This window comes from Harpia harpyja, chromosome 13 (assembly GCF_026419915.1).
Source record: "Harpia harpyja isolate bHarHar1 chromosome 13, bHarHar1 primary haplotype, whole genome shotgun sequence".
Taxonomy (NCBI): domain Eukaryota; kingdom Metazoa; phylum Chordata; class Aves; order Accipitriformes; family Accipitridae; genus Harpia; species Harpia harpyja.
The window spans coordinates 36,372,419-36,399,279 of record NC_068952.1 but is presented as its reverse complement, the minus strand read 5'-3'; the positions used below and the strand labels follow the sequence as shown (position 1 = coordinate 36,399,279).

Here is a 26,861-nt window from a genome sequence, read left to right as displayed (position 1 = left end):
AGGGAAGATATTGTTAGGATGCTGCATGGAGACTGAAGGCAGAAGAGAGGAGGGTTTGAAGGATGAGTTAAATGGTGTGAGAAGAGAGAGCTGGTATTGTGTGCACGGGATTAAAACATGTTGGATTGAAAGTATCTGGTGCAGTAGGGCTGCAGTAGATAGAGAGATGGCAGAACTGAATGTGTAGCTGTTCTTGTAAGAAACAAATAATTGAGGCATGACTAGAGAAAGCTCCGTTTCTGTCCCAGCACTGCAGGATATAGAGCTTCAGCCTGTAGTTGCCTGCTAAGACAGATGATGTCACATCTATAGAAGTTATCCTGTTTGGTGCTGTAGATTGAATGGATCAGTAACCACTAGAAAAAGATACACAGTAAAAGTGATCTTTGCAGATATTCGAGAAGCATTGCTTTGACTGTCACCCGCAGAAGCAGAGGATGTTGCTGCCAACACCTCCATCTGTTGTCCAGCAGCAGTTGTCGAGCCTGTACTTCTGACAACATTTTGCTATTGGAGCACATGGAAAGGGCACAAAGCACTAACGCTGTCACAGGGCAAACCAGGAGCTCTGGTGAGTGGTTTAACAAACGGTTTTTGGGGAATAGCTTCTGACTGTGCTTGTGAAAGTCTTGCAGCCATTTTCTGGCAATTCTGTGCTTTTTCTGCAGACTGCAAACTGTTAAATACCACTTCTAATGCATTACAGAATGGGGAGGAATGCTGTGGGCTTCAGTAGGCAGGATCTTAATGATTTGAGGTAGAACGAAATAAGCTGGATGAGAGGTTGGGGAGAGGGAAAATAAAAGCCATATGGGATCCTAGGCACTTGCAAGGATATTTGAAGCTATGCCTTTGCCAGTTGTCTGTACCCAGCCGCTGTTTCACAGCAGCCTTTATATCTTCCAACATTATGCTGCTGTCACCCATCTTCCCAATAGAGCTGAGCATGATAAAGCTTTGAATGATGCTTCTCCAAAACAAGAAAAATTGTGCCAAGAATAAAGGCTGTGCTTGGGTAGGCAAGGAAGTGCCCAAGGAGAAAAAAAGGGGATATATTTAACATTGGAGGAGGAGGGAAGGTTCAGCGGTGGGTATGGATGTTTGAGTAAAGGGCAATGGGAAGGTGAACAGAGCAAGGGAGGGATGAGAATCACAAGGTGGCCATTACAAGGACCCTAGAGAGAGAGCAGAGCGCAGAGGGAGGGTGCCAGGTGCACAGGGAACTCCGCTAACAAAACCTACGGAGTATGTAGATTCCTAGTAGGAAAATAGTGATATCTCAGTAGAAAGTTGCATGGTGGGCATGTGCTTTGAAGTAGGTGCTTGCAGACCCAAACCAACCCATGGTGAGGGACCAATTGACTCACCAGCAGACTGTCTCATCTCTTGGGGGATACTCTATGGGGAACACGAAGTGAGCATGGAGCAGGAGAGACTCTTGGTTGGCTAAGACTTACTGCAGTAGGGGAGGGAAGGTGTAAGACACTTTCCTAGACTTAGAGATTCCTGCTTTGTTTTCAGCTCAAGTGGTAATCCAAGGTCAAAACTAATGTGTCTGCATCTTTTGTCTCCACTGCCTTGTCTGTAGATTTTAAGGGCTTGATGTGTGGTCTCTGTGCTGTCATACTAGTACCCTAATCCTAATTTCGATGCCCATAATCATGAAATACCTTTTCTGTAAATTTGGAACAGTCTGCCCTTTGTATGCATTCCACTGTTAAGCTGCTCTCTGGAGCCCTAATTAATAACCTAAATGACTTATCATAATTAGCTAGTCCTCAGCCTTAGCATTGGGGAAAGCACAAGTTTGACAGCTTTCAAAAGTGAGTGGAGCATGATCAGGGAGTCTACAAACATTCCTGCCTTTGTCCTCATCTGGAAACTATTTCTATCAAAATAGAGATTTTTTTTTTTTTAAGATAAATAATGTATATTTAAGACTTCCTTTTAATATATGCTGTACTTCTTTTTGGAATTAGTGTGCATTCGCCTTGCACCAACATCTTTGTTTAGCATGTCAATTACTTCAAAATACAAATTATGTCTCATTTCTCAGAGATTACCTACGTAACACACTCCTCTGGGGTCTGTTCTACGATGCATGAATTGCTAGGGAATATTACATTAATATGCCTAGAATACTAGTGCTAGGAGATACACCATCTAAAATAGGGAGAAGCTGTTTAATTGAATTTTTTTCTTCTCTAAGATCATTGAGATAAATTACTGGGAGCACTACTGTAAACATGAGCATTTTTGTTCTCTGAGCATTGTAATGAACTTTGCTTTATGAAGGAGTGTGTTGGTAAGAGAAACAGATGCATATACAGGAAAGCAATGCTGTATGTTCTGGATGGTTGAAGTCTCAAACAAGTTTAAGAAAAGCTGGTTGTGGATCCATCACTCCAACAGACAAGGCGAAAATCCTTTTCCCTGCTCCTAAGTACTGAGCAAGTTTCAGCTTTTTCTCTGACAGGTAAAATTTTCTGGAATTCCTAAAAGATTTGAGTATTTCAGAGCCAAAGTCGTGAGGGCAGGCCTGAGCAAATTTTTCAGAAAATTTGCATTTGTGTGTGTTTTTAAATCTTTACAAGCTCCATGGTGTTACAGTGCTGTTTGAGTGACTGAGCACAGTGTCTGCTTCTTCCCGTTTCTCTTTCCAGCAGGTTATTTCTGCTAACTTTTAGAACAAGATGAAGGTCAGATGCCTAGTTGATTTTAATAGATGTTCAACTTTGGTGAAAGTTATGCTTGTAAAATACTGTCAGTGAAATAAAATCAAAGGCTTGTGTACAAAAGAAGGGTGATGTGTTCTCTCCCTCTGCATGACAATGCAGAAGACTCCTCTTCTAGAGGGATCACTTGTAGGAATGAAGCAATAGCTTTACTTCAGTGCTCTTTCAGTTGGTGGGACGGTCTTTGATTAATTATAGTCACATTACTAAGGGATAAATGTTCCTGCACTCTAACACAAACATGTATGTCCACCTACAGATGCTACAGATGATGGTGACAGCTCTCTTGAAATGCATAGCAATGTGGACTGTACTGCAGCAGGATACACGCTAAAGCTACTGCAGCCTGCTACAAATGAGCCAGGCATTTCTCTATTAACAGCAGCATATTGCGCTGTACCCTGCTTCCTGGTTCAGTCTGGTTTGGTGGGTTGTCTCCAAATCGTGGTCTAAGTAAAGGATCTAAGAATTAGCTCTGTGCCTGGCGAGTTTGGTGAGGATGTTCTGGCTGGTTGGGTATGTGTATTGCTGGCTCCTCTCATTTATGGGGGTGCACATGCACTTGCATCACAGCCTAGGGGTTGCTGCCAACAGAAATAAATCTGCACATTACTGCAGCAAAGCTAATGGGCCATTTCCTTCTGGTCATCTTGTAGGGGCCTTTCTTGAAACTGAAGTTCCTATGCTCTCCTTTTGCTGGCAGCATTGAAGCCTATGCAGATTCAGTACAACACATAATCTCAGTTATGGCTGGAGTCTTTTCTTGCCAAGCAAACAATCTTCAAACTGCACAACAGTGACAAGAACCTCAGGAAGCCCTTAAGCTGAGGCGAAGGATGTGGTATTTATCAGTAGCTGTGCCAGCTAACCTGAGGTGGTTTTAAAGTAACAGCCCCTTGAAAGGGACTTTAGATTAATTAGCAGTTTATAAAAAGTATCTGCTGCCTTGATTCTCAGCTTGTCTCCAGTTGAGCTGAGCAGGTATGTTAGCAATTGCATCTGCTCCCTCTGGATTCCTTATAACCTTCTGACTTTTCTTACCATTTCTTGTTTAAGATTTATGTCCACCTCAAAGAAGGGAGCGGTGCTGACGGGCTGGATGCTTTGAAGAACAAACCGCAGCTTCACAGTATGGTGGCCAAAAGCCTTTGTCAGAACGCCTCTGGGAAGAACTACATCATCTTCACTGGCCCAAGCATTACCAGCCTGAATCTCTTTGAAGAATTTGAGAAGCAAGGTGTGTATCGGGTGACTCACTGGGTTTTAATAATGACAGACCTAGAGGCCTCCTGCCACTGAATTAAAAAAAACTCCCAAATGATATTTGCCACTGATATTTCAATTCCTTCTATAGATAAGTTGGTCATCTCTAAGAAAAGTTCTCATTCATGAAAAGGTACTATACAGAGGGCTTTCTAAGTTGCTCTTTAAATCTTCCTCTTCAAGCCTTCTTGAAGTTCAAAATGAGGATGTAAAAACATTTTAAATAAGGTTATTAAAGCCCTTGCTTTTGTTCTTTGCCCTAGAAATGTGAGGTCTAATCTCCTATATGGCCTGGGGGACTTTTCAAGGGATTTTCTAGCTGCCTGTGATTTTTCTGTTCCTGTGGTGAAAGACTAGGGATGGCATGAATCCTTAAAGGTGTGTCTTAGAAGTCCTTGCTGTTTTTAATACCTGTTAAAGATGTGACTTCTCTAGATAACATTTTATGGCATTGCAAAAGCCTTAGCAAAGTTTGCTTTAGTTGCTGGTATCAACATGCTTTGGGAGGGCAGTTTTTAGTTTTGAAAGCATAATAAACTCTACATTAGCAAAAACACACTTGCCAGCAAAATGTCTGTCGATATGGCTCTCCCAGCCAGTTTCTTGCTAGTGCAGAGAGTAATCCCAGGTCATCCTCTGTGTCAAATGCCCCCTCATGTTGGGTGTGGAAAAGCCACGTGTTACTTTGCTTTCAGAAATGCTGAGGACTTGTGACTCCCCTTGAATTACAGGCTCCTGCACTCTTGACAGTTATAAGTCATCTCAATGTAACTCTCCACTCGTTCTTCAGTCAGCATGGCCTTTCAGACTCAGTGTGGGGTGTAGGATAGGTCCTTCATAGCAGTAAGACTGGAGGCTGACATTATGCATCACATACGAGGAGGCTACGGGGCCATTTCCCTTTTCAACACACCGCTGACGACCGAGTTTTGCTTTTGGCATGGTTTTTAGGCATTGCGAAAATTAAACCCACTTAAAGCATTATATTAATGAAACATGGCCCAAAGCAGGGGGAAAGACTGGGAATTGAGACAATATCTTGATTCTCATTTAGAATGAGAACGCCAGTGAGCTGCACCAGTGCTGTAGCTGAGCATTTTAGACTGTGCTGGCACTGAGGGCTGTCTCTGTTGAGCTCCATGCAGGACTTACTTAGCTCCTATATTATTTTAGGTAAGCTGGAAGCTCACAGGGTACAGTGGAATACTGCCATATTCTCACAAAAGAGTCATGGTTTCCCAAATGCCGCAAATAGCCAAATGGGAAAGAAGTCAAGCATATTTATAGTGTACTGGAGTTTTTCCTCTGAGCAGAGACTGTTCTTTAGTAAATGACTCTTTTCACAGCTGATTATAAGCATTACATTTTTAAGACTACCAAAGCAATGATGCAAAATGTGGGTTCAAAAAAAGGTAGAGGATAACCCACATGCTCCTAGTACCCGAGGTGTGTCAGGTTTAAATGTAAAGACTGACAGACAAAAACTTGAGCTTTATGCTCAGCTGGGGCAGGATAAAGACAAAATGGCATGACCCAGTTGGTCCATAACCCCAGTGAAAAAGATGCAGGGCTACTTACAGATAATTCCGATTGTTCACAGAGGTGAATTATTCATGGTCTTTACACTGAACAGATCATTCAAATTAACAGCTTCTAGCAGCTAGCAAATTCAGTAATGTCTTTTTAAAGCATGTTTTTCGACTTAGTATCTGATCAAATATGCTAATGCTATACTGAGATTTCAGTTTGCTTCATGATTTGTTATATGGCTTCATGAGACTTTTTATGATATTTGACAGCTGCTTCCAAAATTAAATTTCGGATCTGGTACACACCATCACCTTCCTAGGAGTGAAGCTATGGGGTGGGTGGGGGGGCGGACACTAAGCTAGCAGGTTTATTGGCTTTGCAAAATAGTGTGGCACTCCTATATAAAGAAGATCACGAGGAGAATGTGAAAGTGTTTCTGTTTACTAAGGCCATGGGATTGTCTGTGTTTGCCGTGAGTTACTAGGAGCTAGCTCAGAGGTTTTGCAGGGGGATGTTGAACTGGAAGGACTATGAGACGCTGGGAGAGGTGAGATGCTAGAGATGTCAAGTAGTGGTGAACTCACTAAGATCCCTGGAGGAGATGATGGTGTTTACTGACTCTACTGCAAAGCAGCTAATGTATTGCCAGCACCTGCTGGGATCCTACTGCATTAGCAGTATGTTTGGGGACAGGCAGGCAGAGAAGCCTGGACTCAGCAGAGAGATCTCTCCTAATGTATCCCACAGTCACCCTCAGCTATGACCTTAATGCTTTTTTTGGTATGTGGCTTAGCCAACTAAATCTGAATAGGGCCACACCATGACCAAGAAGTGTCATGAGAGCCTGTTGAAAAGCATCTATGCTCAGGTGCTCATGACAGTTCAAGACCCATTCTTAAGCTGACGAATTTACTTTTCTCGTTCAAGAAAATATAGTTTCTGGGCTACAGCAGGATCAGTGGTAGAAAGATCCCATTGAGAACTGAAAACAAAAAGCAATCAGTATTGACCTTAACTGCTTTATGTTGGGGGGGGACACTATCAACAGAGAAATAGGGTGAGATTTAAATAATCTAGTGCTTAGAAACTGTAAACTTTTTGGGAACCTAAACTGACATTTAAGGGAACTAAAGGGAATTCTGGAAAATCTAGAAAGAGGCACCCACTAAAAATGTATTAGTTCCTCTCAGAATTCTTGATGAAAAGGACCTGGGGTCTTGGTAGCCAACAAGTCAAACATGACTCAGCAACGTGCCCTGGCAGCAAAGATGGTCAGCACTACCGCGGGCTGTGTTAACAGGAGGGTAGCCTGTAGATTGAGGGAGGTGATTATTGCCTCCTACTCAGCACAGTTTTGCACAACACTCCCCTGCAATACAGGAAAGGCATTGATAAACTGGAGTAAGTTCAGCAGAAGGCCACCAACCTGACCAGGGGCTGGACCACATGCTCTGCTATGGGGAGGGAACTGTGCTTGTTCAGCCTGGGAAGAGAAGGCTTTGGGGGGACCCAACAGCAGCCTTACGCTACCCTAGGGAGGTTATCGAGAGAATGGAGCTGGCTCTTCACGGTGGTACATCATGGAAGGACGAAAAACAACAGACATAAGCTGAAACAAAAGAAGTTCAGACTAGATGTAAGGTTTTTCCTGAGGGCAGTGGAGCAGGATGCCCAGACAGGTTGTGCAGTCTCTGTCCTTGGAGGTTTTCAAGACCAGACAAGATAAACCCCTGAGCAGCGCTGTCTGACCGCAGAGCTGACCCTACTCTGAGCAGGGATGGGACTAGAGACCTCCCGAGTTGCATTCTAACCTGAATTATCCTTTAATCCATAGGATCCTGTGATCCTGTGAAGACTTTCGTGGAACCTTAACTATCGTTTGCTTTTCCTAACCCTAACCCACACAGGCATTACTGCAAAACCCACAGTGTTCTTTATTGAAAGCCTGCTGTGTAGCACCTTCACTGTACCACAGGAAAGAATAAGTGCCTAGTAATATAAAGGGATGCTGGTGAACATAATTCTAAGATCTATGAAGATACTCAGAGCTGAGAAAACTTCAGAAAATAAGACAGGTCACTTTTTGATCTTTTTCAAAACCCAAAACCTGAATAGACCTCTTTTTTATTTTTCAGGGGACATACAAAGCGTTTCTTTCTCTAGCCTCTGAATAGAACTGGAGACCTGCACTGAAATGTCCCAAATTCTCTGTTCTGCAAGCAGACAGCTGTCATTATTTGCTGTGACATTCATTCATAGTGCATATCCCTTTTTCCCCCTCTAAGCATTAGCGTTTTCCATTACAGAGAACAGCACCTCCTAAAGCCCTGTGTCCCATGCTTCCCTTAAACATATGATCCCCGAAAGTCCCTTTTGTGCTTTCTGAACCAGTTGGAGCAGCTGGCTCTGTCCCACAAAGCCGCAGGGGTTGGCAAAGCTGCAGGAGTTGCCAGCCTGGGCAACCGTGGCACTCCCACAAGCTTTGCAGGATCCTGCAACTCCAGCACATGGACTAAAGCAAGCTCTCATCTCCTTCCCACAACAGGACCCACCGTTGCCCTAGCTCTGACTTGACCCAGCATTGCATCCAGGATAAATGACTGCAGAATGTGTATTTTTGCCTGAACTAGCTCGAGCCTGGCTGCCTTTGCAAATGGTACTAATGAATATGTGGTGAAGCAGGCTTCAGCACAAGCTCTGCAGGTCCTGGAGACCCTGGGAATGAATCTTGGGTGACTACACCACATTTCCTCATCTTCGCTAAGCTAGTTTAGGTGTAGGCATTTATATTGCAGTTACAGTTTAAGAAGACCAGGGGAGGACAACCTGTCTCCACCGATTCCTGTGTATGTGGCAAACACCTGTTGTGATTCCGATTTAATTACACACAAAAACTTCATTGAGCCAGATGGGCATAATTTTTATTGCGTCTATTGCTATAGTAACTGGGTGGTTTTAAAAAACTCTACAGATTAAGGGCGTCATCCATGATGAGAGATGCTAGTAAATCTGCAGAAGTGCTGCACTTTTCTAGGCTATACAGCAGGAATGTTACACAGTGTGTTCCTGAGAGAGGAAATGGTTCCCATTATTCTGTATGAGGAGTGAAGCATCTGCTGGAAGCTTTCTGCAGGCTTATTGCCTGAGCTAAAGGAAAGGCTACAATTAATTATTAAGGGATCTCAGAGATGGCTGTTGCTATTTTGAAGCTCTAGCACAATAATGTAGTTATTAGCTTGGTTTTAAACCATTGCAGTCTCCTGGAGAGAGTAAGTATCACCCTTCAGTGAGTCATAAACTTTAGACAGCTAGGGAAATTCTTCTCAGGCTTGTTTGTTATCAGAGCAGGAAGATTTTAATATTGGCTAGAAGAAAGCTTTCTAAAAGTTTGCTATGTTATTGCCAAAGTTTGTAGGTATGTATGTGACCTACACTGTTTGTGTTCCTCTTAGCAAGAAAAGATTAAAAAAAAGCCTTCCACTGGAGGTGCAGTTTCTCCTATATTGATTGTAAGCCTGTTGCCATCAGGCTTTTCTCATTGTCTTTTGTGGAAGGAATGTAGATTTCCAGGGACTGATATATTCATTAGAAATAACCGATGGAGTGCAGATTTACTCCTTCAGAATGAAGTTGCCCCATTGCTGTGTTGTTGACCTTCTTCTGACATAAGTGTCTTAAATTTCTGATGAAAGAGCCTTACCTCCTTGTAGACCTGCCCATAGCAACTGGACCAATCTATGAGTATTAGCAATTATTATATTAGTATTCCTGTAGTATCTGTGAGCTGTTGAGGGGATGGTCACCATGCCAGGCACTATGAGAACCAAGGACAAAGGCTACACCTGCACTTAAGAGCTTTGGTCATTCCAGAAAGACAGAGGCAGAAGAGCCACATAAATGGAAACCCAAGAACTGAGGTAACGCGCTCAGGGGAAGCCAGACGCTGTAGTCTGACTTAGCATTTCCCCTGTAAGGATATCCAGTTACGCAATGTGCAAAATTCAGCACAATGAAAAATTTGATCAGACTTAGCTGACAGATGAGCTCTAAACTACCACCAGCCTCTGCTGCCATATGAAAGATGTGTACAGATGTCACCTGCTTCCATGCCCATCATTGTTTTCCACTCAGGTGGGTTAACCTGGGGAGACCGAGGAACTTTCCATCCAAGATTTCCTTGAGTTCAATTAATTTGATCAAGATCTACTCTTGGACTAACAGAAACAGGCCGTTCTTATTTCACAGCCTAATGACAAATTCAAGCATTGTCGTTATTAATGTTGTTTCTAAACCTTGTTTGTGCCCACCTGGCTGCATTGAGGCATTTTTTGTGGTGTTAGATTTTATTCATTGCCTCTTTCACGTATGAAAAGGCCAAGAAGCTGTGAACAGCAGAATGTGTTGCCTGTGGAGCCTCTGATGTCTGTGCAGGACAAGATCAGTGCTCACTCAGCTATGGCACTGTTAGGTTTATCTCCTTTTCCTAAAATCTGTTTTCATTGAACTTGTATTTCCATCTTCTCCATCCTTTGGGCACAAGCGTTTTTTGAATCAACCAGTGGTTTCAGTGGTTCTTAATTGCTTAAGCAGCATTTCCTTAACAAACCAGATGATGGAGGTGCAAGGAGTAATGAGGTGAAACTCAAGAACTGGGCAGCACAGTGAAGCAGTAGATTAAACCAGAGTTTGTCAGCCATGTATAGTGTGATTAAAAGCATCATGGGAGTCATGTAGGAGAATTTATTTCAGCTAACATCTAAGATGCTATAGCTTTCCCTACCTCCCCACTCCCTCCACGATTTATTCTCTTTGTTAAACGTCAAAGACTCTTGCATCATAAATTCTGATTTGTTCCATAATACATATCACTGTCAGCATTTTTTTTCAGTCCAATTTTAAGCTTGTGAAGACTATTACACAGATTATAGATGTTATTGTTAGCAAGATACCCTGAATTCTTTTCCCTGTCATTTCATCATGACTGTGCAGGAGGTGTCAGTACCTTTCATCAAGAGAGCAGGCTTTCTGCACTTGTCTCAGCTTCCAGACACATTCATGTAGAACACAAATCTTTGGTATTACAGGAGAAGGACAGTTGGCTAACATATCTGTTGGATGAGAAAGTTGTAGGACAAGCTCTTCCTCTAGTCAGGTCATTCAGACTTGCTCCACTACTCTTGCTTTCTGGGTCCGTGCAATGGCTTGCTGATAGGGAATGTTTTTGTTCACATGCAGAGATTTACTGCTGTGGGTTGCTGAGCACCAGGAAGAGTGACTGCACAGGCCTACCTCCATCCATGCTGAACAACCCTGAAACTCCCCAGTCCAGAGGACAGTACAGAATAAGAATGAAGGGAAACATGTCCTTGATCTGCTGGTACAATAAAGGGCACTTTCGTTTTCTGACCAATGCCTATTCACCGGTTCAACAAGGTAAGCAACATTCCTACTGCTCATCTCAAAAGTGCACGTGCTTTATGTGACAAGGCAAAATGAGTCAGAGTTTGATAATAAGCCTGAACAAAGAGCTTGATCATAATATCTTAGATAAACACTAGCAGTAGTGATTACTTCCCTTTTGTGTCTTCCTACAGCTATTCTTTTTTCCCATACAAAGGTTAAAAGCCTACTGCTAATGCAGCCTCCTTTGCCTGAGCTGGTGGAGGCAGTATCCTTTTAGGTATAAAGATTATATCTTTACTGATGGTCAGAGCAGGGAAGATGGTTGTTGTATAACCCTATTTGCAAAGCATCTTGTAGGATTGCTGCTACAGAAAAATTAATAAATGTCATGGTGTACTTAGAACTCTGAGCAGATCCTACAATTAATTTATCTTATCCAGTAAAAACTTAGTCACAAACAAATGTCTTTTTGCCAGAAGTGAATACGATTAAGGCTTCCTGCTGTATGTTAAATTGGTTTTAGCAGTTGATGAAAAGAAACCAAAACAAATAACTTGGATAGTTCAAATAATTGCAAGAGCTTCTTGATACTGAAATCTTTTCCTTTTTGAAAGTATACAGATAGTTTTAGGAAGGTTTGGAAACTTCTGTAAGATGCAATATGATTAGCTAGCTCTTTGAAATTCATCCTCAAGTGAAAATATGTTTCAGTTTCTTTTCATTTTTATTATTCAGATTTATGTATAACTGCCTGAGACAAATAAGAATAACCTAAACCTTTAAATGTAAAGCCACCAATTCAAAGGCATCTTGTACACTCATGTTCTGAATCCTGAGTGACTCTCTCATGTGTACAGGCTACAGAAGCAAAGTTAAGGCCTTGAATGACTGTATGGTAAGCTGAGAAGTTGACTTAGTGTGTTGTTCAATGCCTTGCCAGAAGGCTCATTACCTTAGCAAAGCATGGCTTATCCCAAAGAAGTCTGCTGGGCACCCCAGCAGGACAAAGACTTGGTGACTCAGATGGACTGGTGTCTGAGCACAAATGCTGAAAATATGTACGTGAAGGAAACAGGACACTCTGGGGACCCTGCTGAAGCCAGTCCCTGGAGCAGTGTTGCTCCCCATGAGGGGCCTTCACCATCAGGATTTGTGCTGTTCCCCTCATGCACTTTGCTGGATTTAGATTATTTGACTGCACTAACTGGACAAGAGTTATCACTACACCTGGGTTTTATAGGCTAGCTTGGAGCATTTGGTTATAATTCGTAAGTATTACTAGAAAAATACTGTTTGTAAACATCAGTGTTAACACCCCCGTTAAAAGAAGGAGAGAAAGCAGATTCTGCCCTGGCAGCATCCTTTACAAGCAGCACATGGAGGTGTGAGCTGTTGTGCTTGTGATTGACCTTGGGTATGTTTTGGCATAGATGGGATTGTAGGTTGCGTGTGTGAGGTAACTTAACGTCCAGTGATGAGGACCTTTGTATGATGGGCAAGACCTGCCCAACACATTGCTCACCAAATGCTGGCTGGGACAGTTGACATCATAGTTCACCATGAATCAGAGCAGAAAACAGAGACTGGCTTTTTAAAGAGTGGTGCTGGGGGGAAAGAGTCTCTAGTGGAGAGCTGGGAACAGATGGAGACTCGGTAGGAAGGCAGAAGACCAGATTGCCTGCCTCTAATTTGGCATCTCTGAAGGCAGTGCAGCAAAGCTAGTTTAAACCAACTTGAAGCTGGACCACCAAAGTCTCCTCTAAGGCATGCAAATATAGAGGGGGAAGAGGAGGAATCCATGCTCCTTGAGGCAAGCCTGTAGCACAGAGCTGCTGAGCACATGTCTTAGACGGGAGAGGAGGTAGGGACAAAGGGGAATAAAACCCACGCCGGGTAGTTGGACAGAGACTGGTACCAGTGGGATCGCCTGACAATGCATGGTGGGTGTTTGCACTTGGTTGAGCGTAAATGTTGACGGGGGTGGAGGAGGCTGTGAAGAGAAAACCTTAAAAACAGAAAGCAAGAGATGGTCCAAACAAAACTTAGGATGAGAAAAGAGGTGGGTGTAGCTAATAATGAGCTATTTATTGCAATTTAAAGGAAAGTCAAGAAGGTAGATCTTGCCTGTACTCGGAGTGCAAATCCCACCCAAGCCAGAGGCACCAGGAGGGCAGTACACTTGTCAGAGCTGATCTATGAATACTATTCTTAGGTGCAGCAGGTTATTTATTATGGATGTTTTGAACCAACATGCCGTAATACATCATCTCAGATGCTAAAGCATGAGTCTTATTCCTTTAGTCTTGCAAAAATGTCCTGCTTACTCTGCTATCAAGTATGAAGTTTCTGCACAGAACAAAATTCAGGGGGGGGTTTAATTTCCCATAAGCTTTAACTTGAGTTTAATTTTTCCTTGTGCCTGTATTACAGAAGAACTGAGAAGCCAAAAGAGATTGGGACCCCCAGAAAGTAAAAAGCTACCCTGATTCTAAAGCAGGTTACGTATGTACTCCCCATCTGTGGGACAAGGCTGCATTTTTGGTTTTCCACTCTAGATCTGGTGCCCACTTTCCCAGCATCTCCATTAATATGTTCTAGAAATAACTACAATCTTTTCTTTATTTCATATGAAGCAGGATGGAGCAGGCAGCAACCTCACTTGCTGCACAGCAGGATGACCAAAATTACATCTTTAGCAAAAACTTGTTGAACCCAAGATCTTTTTAAGAAGTAGCTTCTTTCCGAGAAGAGCTTTCACAGCTGCTCTTCACCAACCAGCTCTACTTAAAAGCTAAATGTACAATAGCTAAGGATAGAAAACAAAGCTTGGGTCACATATGCAAGGACTAAAGAGCTGCAAATGCCTTGTTGGCATCTCACAAGTGACTTGTGAGAAGATGGGAGACGTTGTGGAGGCATCGCAATTGTATGAAGCAGTTGTGTAAGTCCCTGTGTGGTTCTTAGCCCAGGAGAAGCTGGAGTGAGGAGTGTCCGGTGACAATCTAGTTTCCTGAAAAAATCAGCTTGTGAGATTGGCCCAGGACTGGAAAGACTGGGGAAAGAAGTATAATGTTAAAAAGTATGTTTTAGGACAGGGAAGCTTAGGGTTTTAACCATGTGTCCTTTGTGACCCCTACATTCAGGGGGTTGTGTCCAAGTATGGTGAGAGTGGGGATGGGGCCAGAGGACTCTGATGGGAAGACCTTGAACATTAGACTTTGTACAACGCTGACTGTCTGCAATTCTGATAAAGAACTGTAACAAATCTAAGTCCTGATGAAAAGCCATATAGCACTTGGAACATGCAGTGCCCCCTTGGTTATATTATGTTATGCAATCTCAGTGTTTGCCAAGGTGCTAGTATTACTGAGGTTCCATTTTTAAAAAACATGATTCTAGCTCCTAAAAATCACAGATTGGCTTATAATAAGGGTTTTGGGGAAACAAACTAATATACCCCTTTATCTTTCTGCTTGTTTCATTTGGGGTGGTATTTCCCAAGCTTTGCTTGACAAGCATACAGCTTAAAAACTAAAAAAAAAAAAAAAAAAAAAGGTTAAAAAAACCCCCAAACCCAAAAACTGATGCCTGTCCACAGTGGCAGCATGGAGGCCGGCAGCCGGCACCCCTTCCAGCACGCAGGCAAAGGCAGGCCGCGGCTGCAAGCGCAGGCGGTGTGTTCCCTGGAGTGCTGCCAGGGATGGGAACAGAGCGATGCTGGGGGAGGACCAGGAGGGGAAATAGCTCATCGGATGGTGCCGGTGAGTCAGCTGGCTTGGGACCGCTTGCCACAGAGACCCGCAGCTAGGAACGACCCAGCTCTGGCAGTTGTCTTCCCTGGAGAGGTGGCCTATGGCTATGAAACAAGCCTAGGAAAGGCTATAAAAATAATCTGCCTATAAAGCAATTTATATTCTCAAAACAGAGGAATGTTACGTGGAATACAATAGAAAATGAGAGGGTACCCACATAGCTGCCACCGCAATGCTTTTTTTTAAGGATTGTGAATACAAAGCAAATGCAAAGGAAATATAAATCCTCCAAAGGAAGAAAAGGGGAAGAGAGGAGGGCAAGAGGAGAAAGAAGGGGATTTTTTTGTAAAATGCTGGCACCAGGAACATCCTTACCCTTTCCTGACCTGCCCAGGTGGGATGGCAAGTGATTTTGCAGCACGCTGGTGGTATATCAGCCCTTTTTACCTCATGCTGGCCAGATTTTTCTAGGACTCATTAAAAGGCTAAAAAAAGCACTATAATAAGTATGTGAATGTAATGAAGGATTTATTTATTTGATTGGGTTTTTTCCCCTCCCCTTGGGCTACACTTACACTCAGCTTGGGGAGGCAGAGGTGAAAGGAGAGTGTATTGAACAATTTAGAGGTGATATCATTTTGGACTCTTGAAAAATCAGACTTTAAAGACCCCAAATAAATTGCTGCATGGCTCAGCTGTAACATGACATTTAGTATGTGTCATAAGTCTTGCTTCAAAATAGAGCCTGCCAGCTAGGAAAGCACAGGGGGCTTGACAGAGATAATGGATGGAATGAGACTTCCAGCTGAAGGAATGAAATGGTGAAGTCTGTAATCAAAACGTGAGGAGCATTTTAGGGATGACTGTAAAAGAGTTGGCAGAAGGAAGGCAATGAGAGTTTGAAGGCTTGAGAAATGAGAAAGCCCAGAATTGTACCTGTACTGAAACAATGCTGAGAAAGGACGCGACCAAGCCTGCGCTTCTCTAGACCCAGAGAAAAATGGTGTTGTGCCTGGGAGAGAGCAGGGATCCTCACTAGACAGTGTGCCACAGACATGGAGCAAGAGGTGGTCCATACCCTGGAGGGCTGACCATCAAACCCTGCGGGGACATAAAGTCAAAAGTTAGGGAACAGACTCCTATGCTATAAGTTTGTTTTACTCATCCTTCCCTCCTAAGAGGAGCTGCCCCCGCCCCAGCTAGGGAGAACATGGAGGACGGGAGCAATAAGTCAGAGAAGAGCTAGGGGAGTTTCTTGAGAGAGCGTTAGACTCGTAAATACTGCTGTAGTGTTGGAGAAGGCAAGGTCAAAGATGCACCATGAGGCAATGGGGCCCGTTCTTGGAGTAACCTGCTCTAGGCACCACATCTTTGTGCAGAGAGTGGTTGGCAGGTAGCTGCAGGGGACTTGTTGCCTTTTACCACAGATTTCTGCAGTAGGCAGGATGATCATGCCCCGTGGTGAGCTGAATTACCTAGCCAGCTGACCAGGCAGGGCAGGAAACATCACTTGCAGGCAGAGAAATGTGTGCTTAGCTCCACTGAGCAACCTAAGCGTACATCTGAGCTCTGGCTCTCTACAGCAGCAAATCAGGCTGTTTCTCATTTCAAAGATATTGTGGTTGTGGCTCTTTCAACTCACCCACCAGCATCACCGCTGTCTTGACTGGGTTTAGCCAGTTGGCTCCTTCTTACTGTATTTTCTTTTCTTTGTCAATTCGCACCCAATAGAGTGGAGGTACTGTTGCTCTTGGCCCCCATGGGTGGAGATAAGCAAAGGATTTAATTTCAGAGGACTCGTTTGGGACCTTTGGAACTCAAAGCATAAAATAGCAAGTCACAGCTCTAGAGGTGACCACAACTCCTTGTGAACCAACAGAGGAGAGACTAATCCTGGCTGCAGGGGGCTGCTGAGGGACTATGGCAATGTATGGGTTTTTTCTGAACAGATGGTAAAAGTGTTTGTGTCTAACGCTTTTCATTTCCAGCTGAAAAATGATCCCTCTTCTTCCCCTTCCACTTGCTCAATGTACAGCCAATGGAAAAAAAAACCATGAAACTAGTATCTGTGTTACAGATAACTTCCCAGTTTTAGGGCAGAAACTGTCAATAAGGTTTATTTTATAATAAACCATATATAGAAACTGTATCTTTTAATTGCTAGACCTACGATGTGGATTTAAAACTGTTATGTTTCTAATTGATGCAGGAGTTATAATTAAGAGAAAAAGCGGAGAAATTCCATGCCCGTTGGCAGTTGAAGCCTTTGCTGCTCACCTTAGCTATATCTGCAAATATGATGACAAATACAGCAAGTAAGTAAGAATATGTGTGTGCGTGTGCGTTTGTCTGTATTTCTTTCACTCCTTCTCTGTTGCTGCAAGGTTTGAGTTCTCCATGTTGAGCTGCAGCTGAGGGCCCAATCCTGCTTTCATGGAATTAATTTCTGACGAAACTCCTGTTTCAGTCAAAGATCTGAAGCTGGCTCTGCACAAGGGCAGGAGCTGTATTGCTAGTGTTGTTTTGGCTCTATCTACCCATCCACCAGTCAAAAAAAAATTGAGACTTATGTTCTTATCTTGTAAATGACTTTTAAGAAGTGTTGGGAAGTTGAGCCAGCAGGCTGATGTTCTTGGCCGCATCAAATTGAAGGCTAAATAGAGAATTCAACAAGGGTCTACCAGCCCCACAAATCTCGCAAGCTAGCTCAGCTCTCCACCTCTATCAGCAGGTGGTGTTTAGGTGATTATCTGTCCCGTGATATTTGTGTCACCTGGAGCCAGAAGAAAAGGATGTTCAGCTGTGGACATAAAGCTGATCTAGATGATCTGGGAGAGCAGAATGTAGATCTTTTGGCTTCTGAATTCCAGTTAGAGTCCTCAGTGTTAGCTCTTAATGTAGCAGGGAGAAACAGAAACGAGTAAGAATAGCAGTGGTGAAGCTTGGCTGTGGGAATAGCAATGAGGTGCAGAAAATTTTGAGAATTAAAAGTGAGGAGAGAGAAAAAGCAGCACGGATTTTTCAAGCCAGTTCTGGGCAAGGCAGCAAGAATTCAGTAGAGAGATGAAAGAGGAGGAGGTGGTTGCTGGAGACCGATGCTGGGATCTGGTCTGAGGAAATCAATACGAAAAAGAGGTGAGGTAGTAGATGTAAATGGTTACTAAAAGAGTAAAAGTAGGAAAGTGGGAAATCTTATGACCGAGGAGCGAATATTCTGGCAGTCCTAGAATTTGTCAGTACCTAAATATAAGGATGTCAGTCCTTCCTAGTTCTGCCTTATGGAGAGGTGCTCCACATACCAGCGCTGCACGCTCTGGCTCTACCCCCACATCCTCCCACCTACTGTTGACAGCAGCAGAAATCATTCTTTGCTCGCAATAGAGATAAACAAGAGGAGAAGCATCAGCAGTCTTCCCTAAACTGTAACATAACGTGCCTGAGGCTTTTTTTTTAGTTACAAATTGAAGGGATTCAGACCCACAGCTCCCATCATATGGATGTTTGTCACGGGTAAGCTCAAGGACTCTGTATCGGTACTGTTACTTACGTGGAGTGGTACAGAGGTGAGAGTGTTGCTGAGGTTTTGCTTCTGAGAGCAAGGAAGTCTGTTCTTTTAGACACTACTAGAAATTTCCAAAATTGAGCAACTTAATTGTAAATGACTGTCCAATACATTGTACAAAATTTCTTAAGATGATACTTGCACTAGGTGTTAAGTCCTGGGCCTGCTTCCCCTTTGTGACTGCAGAATCTTTGTCTGGGATTATTTCTTGCATCCCAGCTGCAAGTGTTTGGCTGAACAGTGCTTCTACCTCCCCTTCTCTCTTGGCTTTTTAGGTATTTCATTTCTCACAAACCAAACAAGACCTGGCAACAAGTATTCTGGTTTGCCATCAGCATCGCTATAAACAATGCCTACATCCTCTACAAAATGTCAGAGGCCTACCATGTGACAAGGTATAGCCGCGCACAGTTTGGTGAAAGACTTGTAAAGGAGCTTCTGGGCTTGGAAGACACCTCACCCTCCCATTGATGCATTGTTCTTGGTGGCATAGGCAGGGGGTGGATGGTAAGCAGAAGATGATACCACACCTGGAACGGCAAAGCAAGGAACTTGTGACACCACCAGTGCTGTCCTTATCCAAAAATGCCAAGTGATGCCACTAGAGAGGTGGAAACTTTGTTCCTAGTAGCAGCTGGATGTATACATGTCCTGCAGAAAGTGCCACTGGAAAAGCTGACACAGAATTGCATATGTGAATGCCCTGTGGGAATCTGTACACCAGAAACAGACTCAAGTTAGTCGTCATCTCAATACTATTTGTTCAACAGGGTCATCTTGTAAAGTTCTTCTTGGGCTAAGAGCTTGTCATAAGCTGACGTAGCTCAGCAGTCCTAGGCAGGTGTTACAGAAAACTCTGTACCTTACTTGGAGTTATTCAATCCTGGGACAAACAACGTAAGTCTACACCGTGGGCTGTGGGTGAGAGTGCCTGCCATCCTGTACGGCCTCGCTGCTGTCCTCCCAGTGTGCTAAACGAAGCAGTTCAGATACACGAACACTGAAGCAAGCGTATTGACAAACAAAACCTTTGCAGGCAGGCAGCCAGGAACTGAGGACCAGTTAAGACTTTTTCTTTCTGTCTTTTTTTTTCTTTTCTTTGTTTTTATTAATGTAATGTAAAGCAATTTGATCCCAGTTAGAACACAGCAAAATTAGGAGAAACCAAATACATTAGTGAATTTAAAATGGAAATATATTACATTGATTTTCTTTTTTAACCAGGACAAAACATTTTATACGCAAACAAACAGTGAATAATGCTGTAAATATTAACAGTGAGTAAACCAGTAAGTAATACTGCCTCACTTCTTAACTGCCACAGTCAGTGTACAGGTGAGAAATCAGAGTATAACAATGATATTTTTTTCTTGATTTCAACTGTATCTTAAATGTTGCTTAAAAATCTAATGTAATGGACTGTTAAGTTCTTAGGAACAACAATTTCTTTCTTTTCCTTTTGTAACTGTCAAGACTTGTTTGGTCCATTTTAGAACTTCATTTGGCACACAGTTGGCAGGAAAAAAATAAGTCACTAATAGCAGTGTGTTTCCCATTATCACTGCAGGGTGTTCTATAGGAATTCTTCTTGTTAGAGTTCGGGGCTTGTCACAGTAGTTGTAATTAAGCAGATTACATGTTTAGCAAAATAACATAGCATTCTGTTTTACAACAAGAAAGAAGTCCAGTTGCAACCAGCCCTTAAACCTCACAAAAACAGAGCAAGCCCAAAGAGTTCTCCTGTTCTGAGTAACATTGTAGGGGCCAAGCATCATCACTGAGCTGGTGCCCATGGCTGAAATGCCATGTTTTGGTGCTGGTGGAATCTGAAGGTCGCTGAAGCTTTGGAAAACAATGCCGAGAGAGAGAGGTATGATTGAAACAGGGGAGAATCAACACTGAGGTAAAATACTACCCTGCCCTCTATACATTATTGATTTCAGTCCACAACTCAATCAGCAAAACCCTCTATATTCTAAAGGTTAGCAGTGATGGACACAAGCAGAATTGCATTAACTTACAGGGCAGAAACCATCTTGCTTAGAGGACCAGCTGGTTTTAGGTCCCCAAGCCTGAAAAGTTTTACCTAAGAATGACTTAGGTTGATTGATTCAAGAGGAATGGAGTGATTGATTGATTGATTTCTTTACCAGTGTAAACCTCACCAGGTTATAGGTGTCTGTCTGGCAAGAGGCAACAGAGGCTAACCAATACAAATTTGAGAACTCCGCAGATTTCATCATTATGTGATATGCAAATGCATAGCATGTAAATCACACCAGAGGAAGAATCCAGCAGAGGTTAGTAAATTACTGACTAGCCCAAAGAGCATCCTTGCACTGCCATCTTTCTATTTCCACCAAAGTCTTACTTTTTTGGCGTAGACTTAGAGGCAGATCTCACCTGCTTGCAGGGAGAGTAAGGGGACAGCCAACTTCATACCTTTCTCTCTCTGGGCATTGTTTCCCCCATGGCCTGCTCTGCCTGCCAGCTGCACAGTGTACAGCAGTGGGTTTCCTAAGCATCCCTTTTCACTTCTCAGGCCACAAGGTCTCCACCCAGGAAACGTGGGAGAAAGGACATAACCTTGTGCACCGAGACCTCCTAGCTTCAAAAGGAAGGAGAGTTTGTACCACTCTAGTCCTTGGCAATGCCAAGCTGCATAGGAGCCCAAGGATGAGTTCAAAACTTCTTGGCACTGCAGAGAATGGAGACCACCCCTTTTCAGACTGAGCATGTGGGGTAGCTGGGCCTTGTCAGTCTTGTAAGTATTCAAAGGGGGAGAGGAGCTAGCATGAGGCATGAAAAACAAATGTTCTGCAATATAAGCCCACAGTTTCCTTTTTTTAGGGAATTCCACAGAGGTACCTGAAGGCATATGGCGTTCTTATTGCTCCCTGCTTCAGACAATGCCAGCCTATATTGCAATAGGAAGAGTAGCTACAAGTTCATTACATCCTGTGAATTTATACAGTAGTCAAAATTGGGGCAGAAAGGAAAGGTCTGGCTGGAACTTTGCTGATGGGATGGCTTGAATGAAGAGTAGCTGCTGGGAGCCCAGCTTCCTTGCATTGCCCTGCAGTGGTGGAGCATTTGCAAGGTGCACATACCCCCAGCAGGGATGGGGAGGTTTGCAGGACCTCCTCGGAGCCACTTGGCTCTTCTGAGGAGTGAGCACAGCACTCTCCAGCTCTGTCGTAGCCCCCCGAGATAGATCTGGAGTCCTTGGCCAATTGTTACGTTGCTATATATGCTTAAAGGCTTGGATCTAGGCCATCCCATACAGAAAATGCCTTTTCTTTTTCAGGTGACAGTAGGTCCAAGGCCTTGGAATGTTTAATTTTCCACTAATGTATGCTGTAATTTATATGGATTACTTGAGCTAAAATCATGAGGTCCTAGCTTTTTGCCTCAGGGACTGGGTCCTGAGTAGTTTTCCCTAGAATTGGTATTAACGGGGGATTACACAGTGGCTAACTATTACAGGGAAGATGCTTTAGTCTCCTTCGTAAAGGAGAAAAATGGAGACAAAATTATAGCTTTGCAATGAATTTCATTTTCTTAGCCTTAACCATCCCTCATCATTTTGAACTGGTGCCCTAAACATGCACAAACATTCCATAAGTAAGCAAAAATATTTATATATATTTATATGTACAAAAATGCCTGAATTTTGGCTCTCGAAGCCAACAAGCAAAAGCCACCAAAGCATAGTCTTTATCCATAGATGACTATACCACCTCATCTTCTCCATTTATTGACTAGGAGTGGATAGGTTTGGAGAAAGTTAAGATTTCTCCTTGTTGAAAAAGCATCTTGCACTTTCTTTATGTTACTACAAATGAGGCAAAGTAATTAAGGAAGAAATTGAATAATTTTTAAAAGGCAAAAGTTTGTTAACTGCAGCTCAGCTTCTGTAGCATTTCCTTTACTGCAAACTGGCTTACTCAGATTTGGTTCCCTACCTGCTTGTAACATTAAGGCTTCCCCCTAGTTAAAGGGAAAAAAAAGGGGGGGGGGGTAGTCTCAAAGTAGTGCAAGGATGCTAGTTATAGTGTGCACGTGTGTGTTAATTGTGCAATGGTTTGTGAAATGATAGCAAGTTTGGGTTGGGGGGGGGGGGGGGTGTAGCCTTGAGACAATCTGGGTAAGAGATCTTAAAGTCCAGCAGTAGCTGAAGTGCAGTGGAAATGCCAACCAGGTCACAGAGGTCACATCTCTAAATTTTTCCAGACAAAAAAAACCTTCTGAAAACTGAAAATTACTTCTTTATGGTATGCAAACTTTGTTTCAAAGAACTGAGACCATCAGTAGGACATACTGACCACCTTCTATGCACAGTACTGCTTTCAAGAAATGTCTGTCGTGCCACGATCCATTCTTGGAAAACATTTCTTTTCCCGGTGTGTAATAGAACACTCACTAAAGCTTAGAAGTCACTGTGAAATGGTTTCCACTGCTGTTATCTCAGTTGAAAAATGCTTCAAGGGCTTGCAGAAACTCTGCCACTTTTTACTTCAGTCCATTTGTGCACTTGACACTAGGGCACAATTTAAAGAAATCTCATCTCTGTTTTCCATTTCTATTCTTTAGCCCCAACCCTTCTACATTTACAAGGTAGTCCGAGAATCCCAATTTATAGAAGTCTCAGTGTCCCTAATGGGTACAATGTTGTTTTCTTCAGACAATTTCTAGAGAGAAATACATTTAGCTGTTTCCAGACTGACACTAAGGACAGCAACTCAAAACAGCATTCCCGTTCTTTACCTCCAGCTACACTTCTGTGGCTTTTTTTTTTTTTTTGGCTGAAGAGGTTTTTTCCTTCCAAAATTTATTTAGTAGTCTGTCTTGAGCTGGTGAGTAGTGAAAGAAGCCTCCAATATCTCAGTCTTACATGTCTTAGTCCCCTAGTTCTGGAGCTGATTTTAGTGATGAGTGGGGTGATGATAATTCTGCACATCTGTGCTACTTTCCATGCAAGGATGGCAAAGTGCTTTAACAACCTTGACACTCATGAGACCATCATTAGCTCCTCAAATAGGAGCTTCCCCTTTCCTAATCAGACACCAAGGCACAGCACAGGTAAGGGGGTGATGAAACTGTAAAGTGGAGTTTGCACTCCTGCTGATTTAAGTCTACGTTCTGCATTTTCAGTGACTTAGTTCTTGTTCAAATGCACTTTTCCAAACTAGAAATGAAAGCATGCTGAACGTTTTTCCACCCTGAAGTAAGGGCTGTGGGACTTTGTCAGCACAGGTTCTCTTGCTCCATATAGGCCGCTGTGAGTCAAAACCAAGTTGCACTGAAGGCAAGAGAAAACTGGATAAAACATAGCAGCCCAACCTGCCTAGAAGAGATAAAATGGAGAATCTGAACCTCCACTATAGTCCAGTAATCAATGTGAAATTCAGTCAAATAATTACTAAGACTGACTTGAGAAAAGTCACTGAGGCTCAGATGGAATATGAAGTCTTCCATCCATCACTATGGAGTTTGCCATGGCACTTTCTTGTTGCTAGAACTGATGTAAGATTAGTCGTTTCTAAAACAAGAGCTCATCTCAATCTGGTTGAGAACATTCAAGTGTCAAAGGACTGTTAGCAACACTTTACAAAGGCAAGGAATTCTAAGCTCAAAACATGTATATATTTGGCCTCTCATTAACTGGGATATTTTGCACAGACAGATCACGTCATCATCTGCTCAAATCCAAGCCTATCACCAGTGCTACTTGATATATGTTCCTCCTTGTAACAGTTCTTCCCAAACCTACCTTTGTTTCCAGAAGCATTATGAACTGTAACTGGAAAAGCCCCCGTGCCATCATCTCACTGTTGCGGAACAGCTGAGAATATCTGTGCTTTGTACAAAAAGGGTCTCTTCTTTTGAGAGACAGCTCTGTGTCTTCAGAAATCTAGCCCTGGAGAAGTTTCCTGCCCTACGCTTTCCTTTGCTTCCCTCATTCCATGGATTTAGAGCACATCCAAATCAGCCCGCAGGTTCTTGGTCAGTCTGGAAGAGGTGACAACACAGAGTTGGCCTTTCAATTTACTTCTATAGTATTACTTTGCTGATCCTTTCTGCTATTTCACAGATCTCAGATGAAACAGGGTATTGTTTCTGAAGCCTACACTAATTGCAGTCACTGTGACGGTGTTGCCTGCTTTGCCCCATTAGTACTGCCCGTCAGGTTCGTACAGACCTAAAACAGGTATCGGCATCACCACACCCACTGCTCCCATCGGAATGGCTGTAACATTTCTCAGCTCTGGATCGCTGTCAAAGAGGGGCCTTTGACGTGGTCTGGGGAGGTTTTTTTGGTGTTTGGGGTTTTTTTTAAACCCTTCCACTCTGATGGGTCTGGTGAACAGCTGTTAGTTATCACGAAAAGGCCTTAAGTGGTAAATCCCTTTTGTATCCCTCTTATGAAGTAATAATTGCTTGTATTAGATGTCAAGGTGGTCCACACGATGTGTAGTGCAAAAATCTTATCCATGAAAACATCACTCTGCAAAAGTGCTCATTTGATGTAACTGTAACAACCCCTGAATGTGTGGGGGACCTGGCTGAAGAACCTAGTGGGAAAGGACCATAACCCCGTCCTGCAGGGCCATGGTGTGCAGGACCTGACTGAATAAACAAAGAGGGGAAAAGACAAGTGCAGTGTGGGATCCAAGCTCCTCGAACAAACAGACTTCATAGTCAAGCTAGTCTCATACGTCTTACTGGGGAAGGGAAGATGGCAGGCCCACACAGTTTGCTCCCAGCCCTGGCAACTCCATTTCTGAAATAAAGAAGCTGGCAAATGCTTTCCCTCTTCAAGTATTTACAGTGTGCTCTGGACTTCAAACAGAGCATTTTGTCCTATTTTCCCTAGTTACCAACAAAAAAAAAAAAACCTAGAAGTCAAAAAGCAAAGCCCAATACACTAGGTTCATCTGTCCAGAACCCCAACCCACTTGGTGTCAAAGTAACTTTGTGGTCTTGTTCTCCAATTAATCTGTGTCAAGGTGTATGCAAAATGTGACTGCTGAACAATTCACATGTCTCTATGAAACAGAGTTACTCCTTTGATGGAAAACAAATCCCAGGTCTCTTGGACTTACTTTTGCAAGCTGGCTTTTTCTGCTGCTTGTAAGCCAAATCTTTGCCTGGCATTTCAGTACTGAAATTAAAAATAACTTGACCCCATGGTCTGTCGTGAGATTAGAGATAGTAAAACTCAGATTTATGCCAGAGATTGATCTGATCCCACATAGGTGAGGCTGATCAGCACAGTCTGATACAATAAGGAGTTTAAGGGGAACAGCAGGTTTAAGGAGGCAGGGGAAAGTTCAGAGGTTGGGCATGCAGAGGGAGAGGAGCCAGGCGATCCCTCCTAACTCTCATGTTCCCAGCATGTGTACCCCCCTCCCCTGCTGCCTTTGAATTAAAAAGAAAAGGCTGATGTTTAACACAACCAGTCTGCACAGCTGCTTTAGCAACATAAATCCTGCTTTAGCTACATCACCAGCCTCACTCCATGTCTTTCCTTATACTATACATGTTCAGTAGTCACCAACCTTGGAGTCAAAGCACTGCTGCATGTCGGCACAGCATGGAAGCGACAGTGTGAGGAAGCGCCACAGTAAGAAACGGGAACAGTGGGGATTAATTTTCATTTATTTTCCAATATGTGCAACTTACATTCCATCAAATGCAGCGATGGTACCAAACGCAGCGACGGGCTTTAGCTGGCCGCGTGCTTTCGGGACGACTCCATTGGGCTGTGCTCACAACATCGGCGACTGCAATTCTGTTGCAAAGTTCCATGTTCTTTATAATTCTAAAGATTTCCATTGAAAGTGTAAATTCCAGAGGTAAAGCATACGCTGCAATTGCTTTTTTTTTTTCTTTTTTTTTTTTTTTAAACTTCTCAGAGCAATTTTGTAACAGCCAAGTCTTTCAGGAAATGCAGGTGTGTGACCTCTTCACGGTAAGAGATACACAACTGTGTTTCTGTGTGGGACAGGGAACTACTTTTGTGACACCAGTTTTGTTCTACACAAAGGCACGCTTGCAATAAATTTTTACAAGTTTTGTACACCATGAGCTAAATTCCGAGTTCCAAAAATGTGAAGTGTGGCAACAATAACAAAATGGATTTATAGTATCACTCTGATATCTTGTCATGTGATTTTATTTCTTCAACAAAGTTTGTTTACAATCAACAACTTTGAAATACAGTCAGATATATTACCGGTTGCTTTTCTGTCTCATTCTTTTCTGGAATAGGTTGGGGAAGATGTTTGGTAGTCCTCTGCGTGTGTAGGTGAAAGGACGTGGAGAAAATGCTGCTAGAGAAATTACAGGTTCTCACTCTAAGACCATTAGAGGCAAAAGCCTGACATCTTTATCCAGCCACTGAGTACAAAAGCATTTTCTTTAGAAAGAACTGAGTTTAAAAAGCATTTCAATGTGGTCTAGGAAAGGGGACTGCTACCCCCCCGGCAACCACAAGCGATGCTTCCCAGCCATCTCAGGGCAGGGAGGGGTGGACACAAGGACGCGGGCGTCTGTCCCAGCTCTCAGAGATTCTCTCTGCTGAACGGTACCGGCCCTTTGTCCTCACTGCTC

At 43.1% G+C, this 26,861-nt stretch overlaps 1 protein-coding gene across 1 annotated transcript in view; it reads left to right on the top strand.

Annotated features, from left to right (window-relative positions):
* Positions 1-26,483, top strand: part of PGBD5 (piggyBac transposable element derived 5) — a 73,633-nt gene extending 47,150 nt beyond the window's left edge. The window contains exons 4-7 of the mRNA XM_052806113.1: positions 3,792-3,972; positions 10,764-10,961; positions 16,893-16,998; positions 18,521-26,483. Coding sequence (XP_052662073.1) covers positions 3,792-3,972; positions 10,764-10,961; positions 16,893-16,998; positions 18,521-18,716 — 681 coding nt within the window. The 3' untranslated portion in view covers positions 18,717-26,483. The remainder of the gene's footprint in view (positions 1-3,791; positions 3,973-10,763; positions 10,962-16,892; positions 16,999-18,520) is intronic.
* The last annotated feature ends 378 nt before the right edge of the window (positions 26,484-26,861 follow it).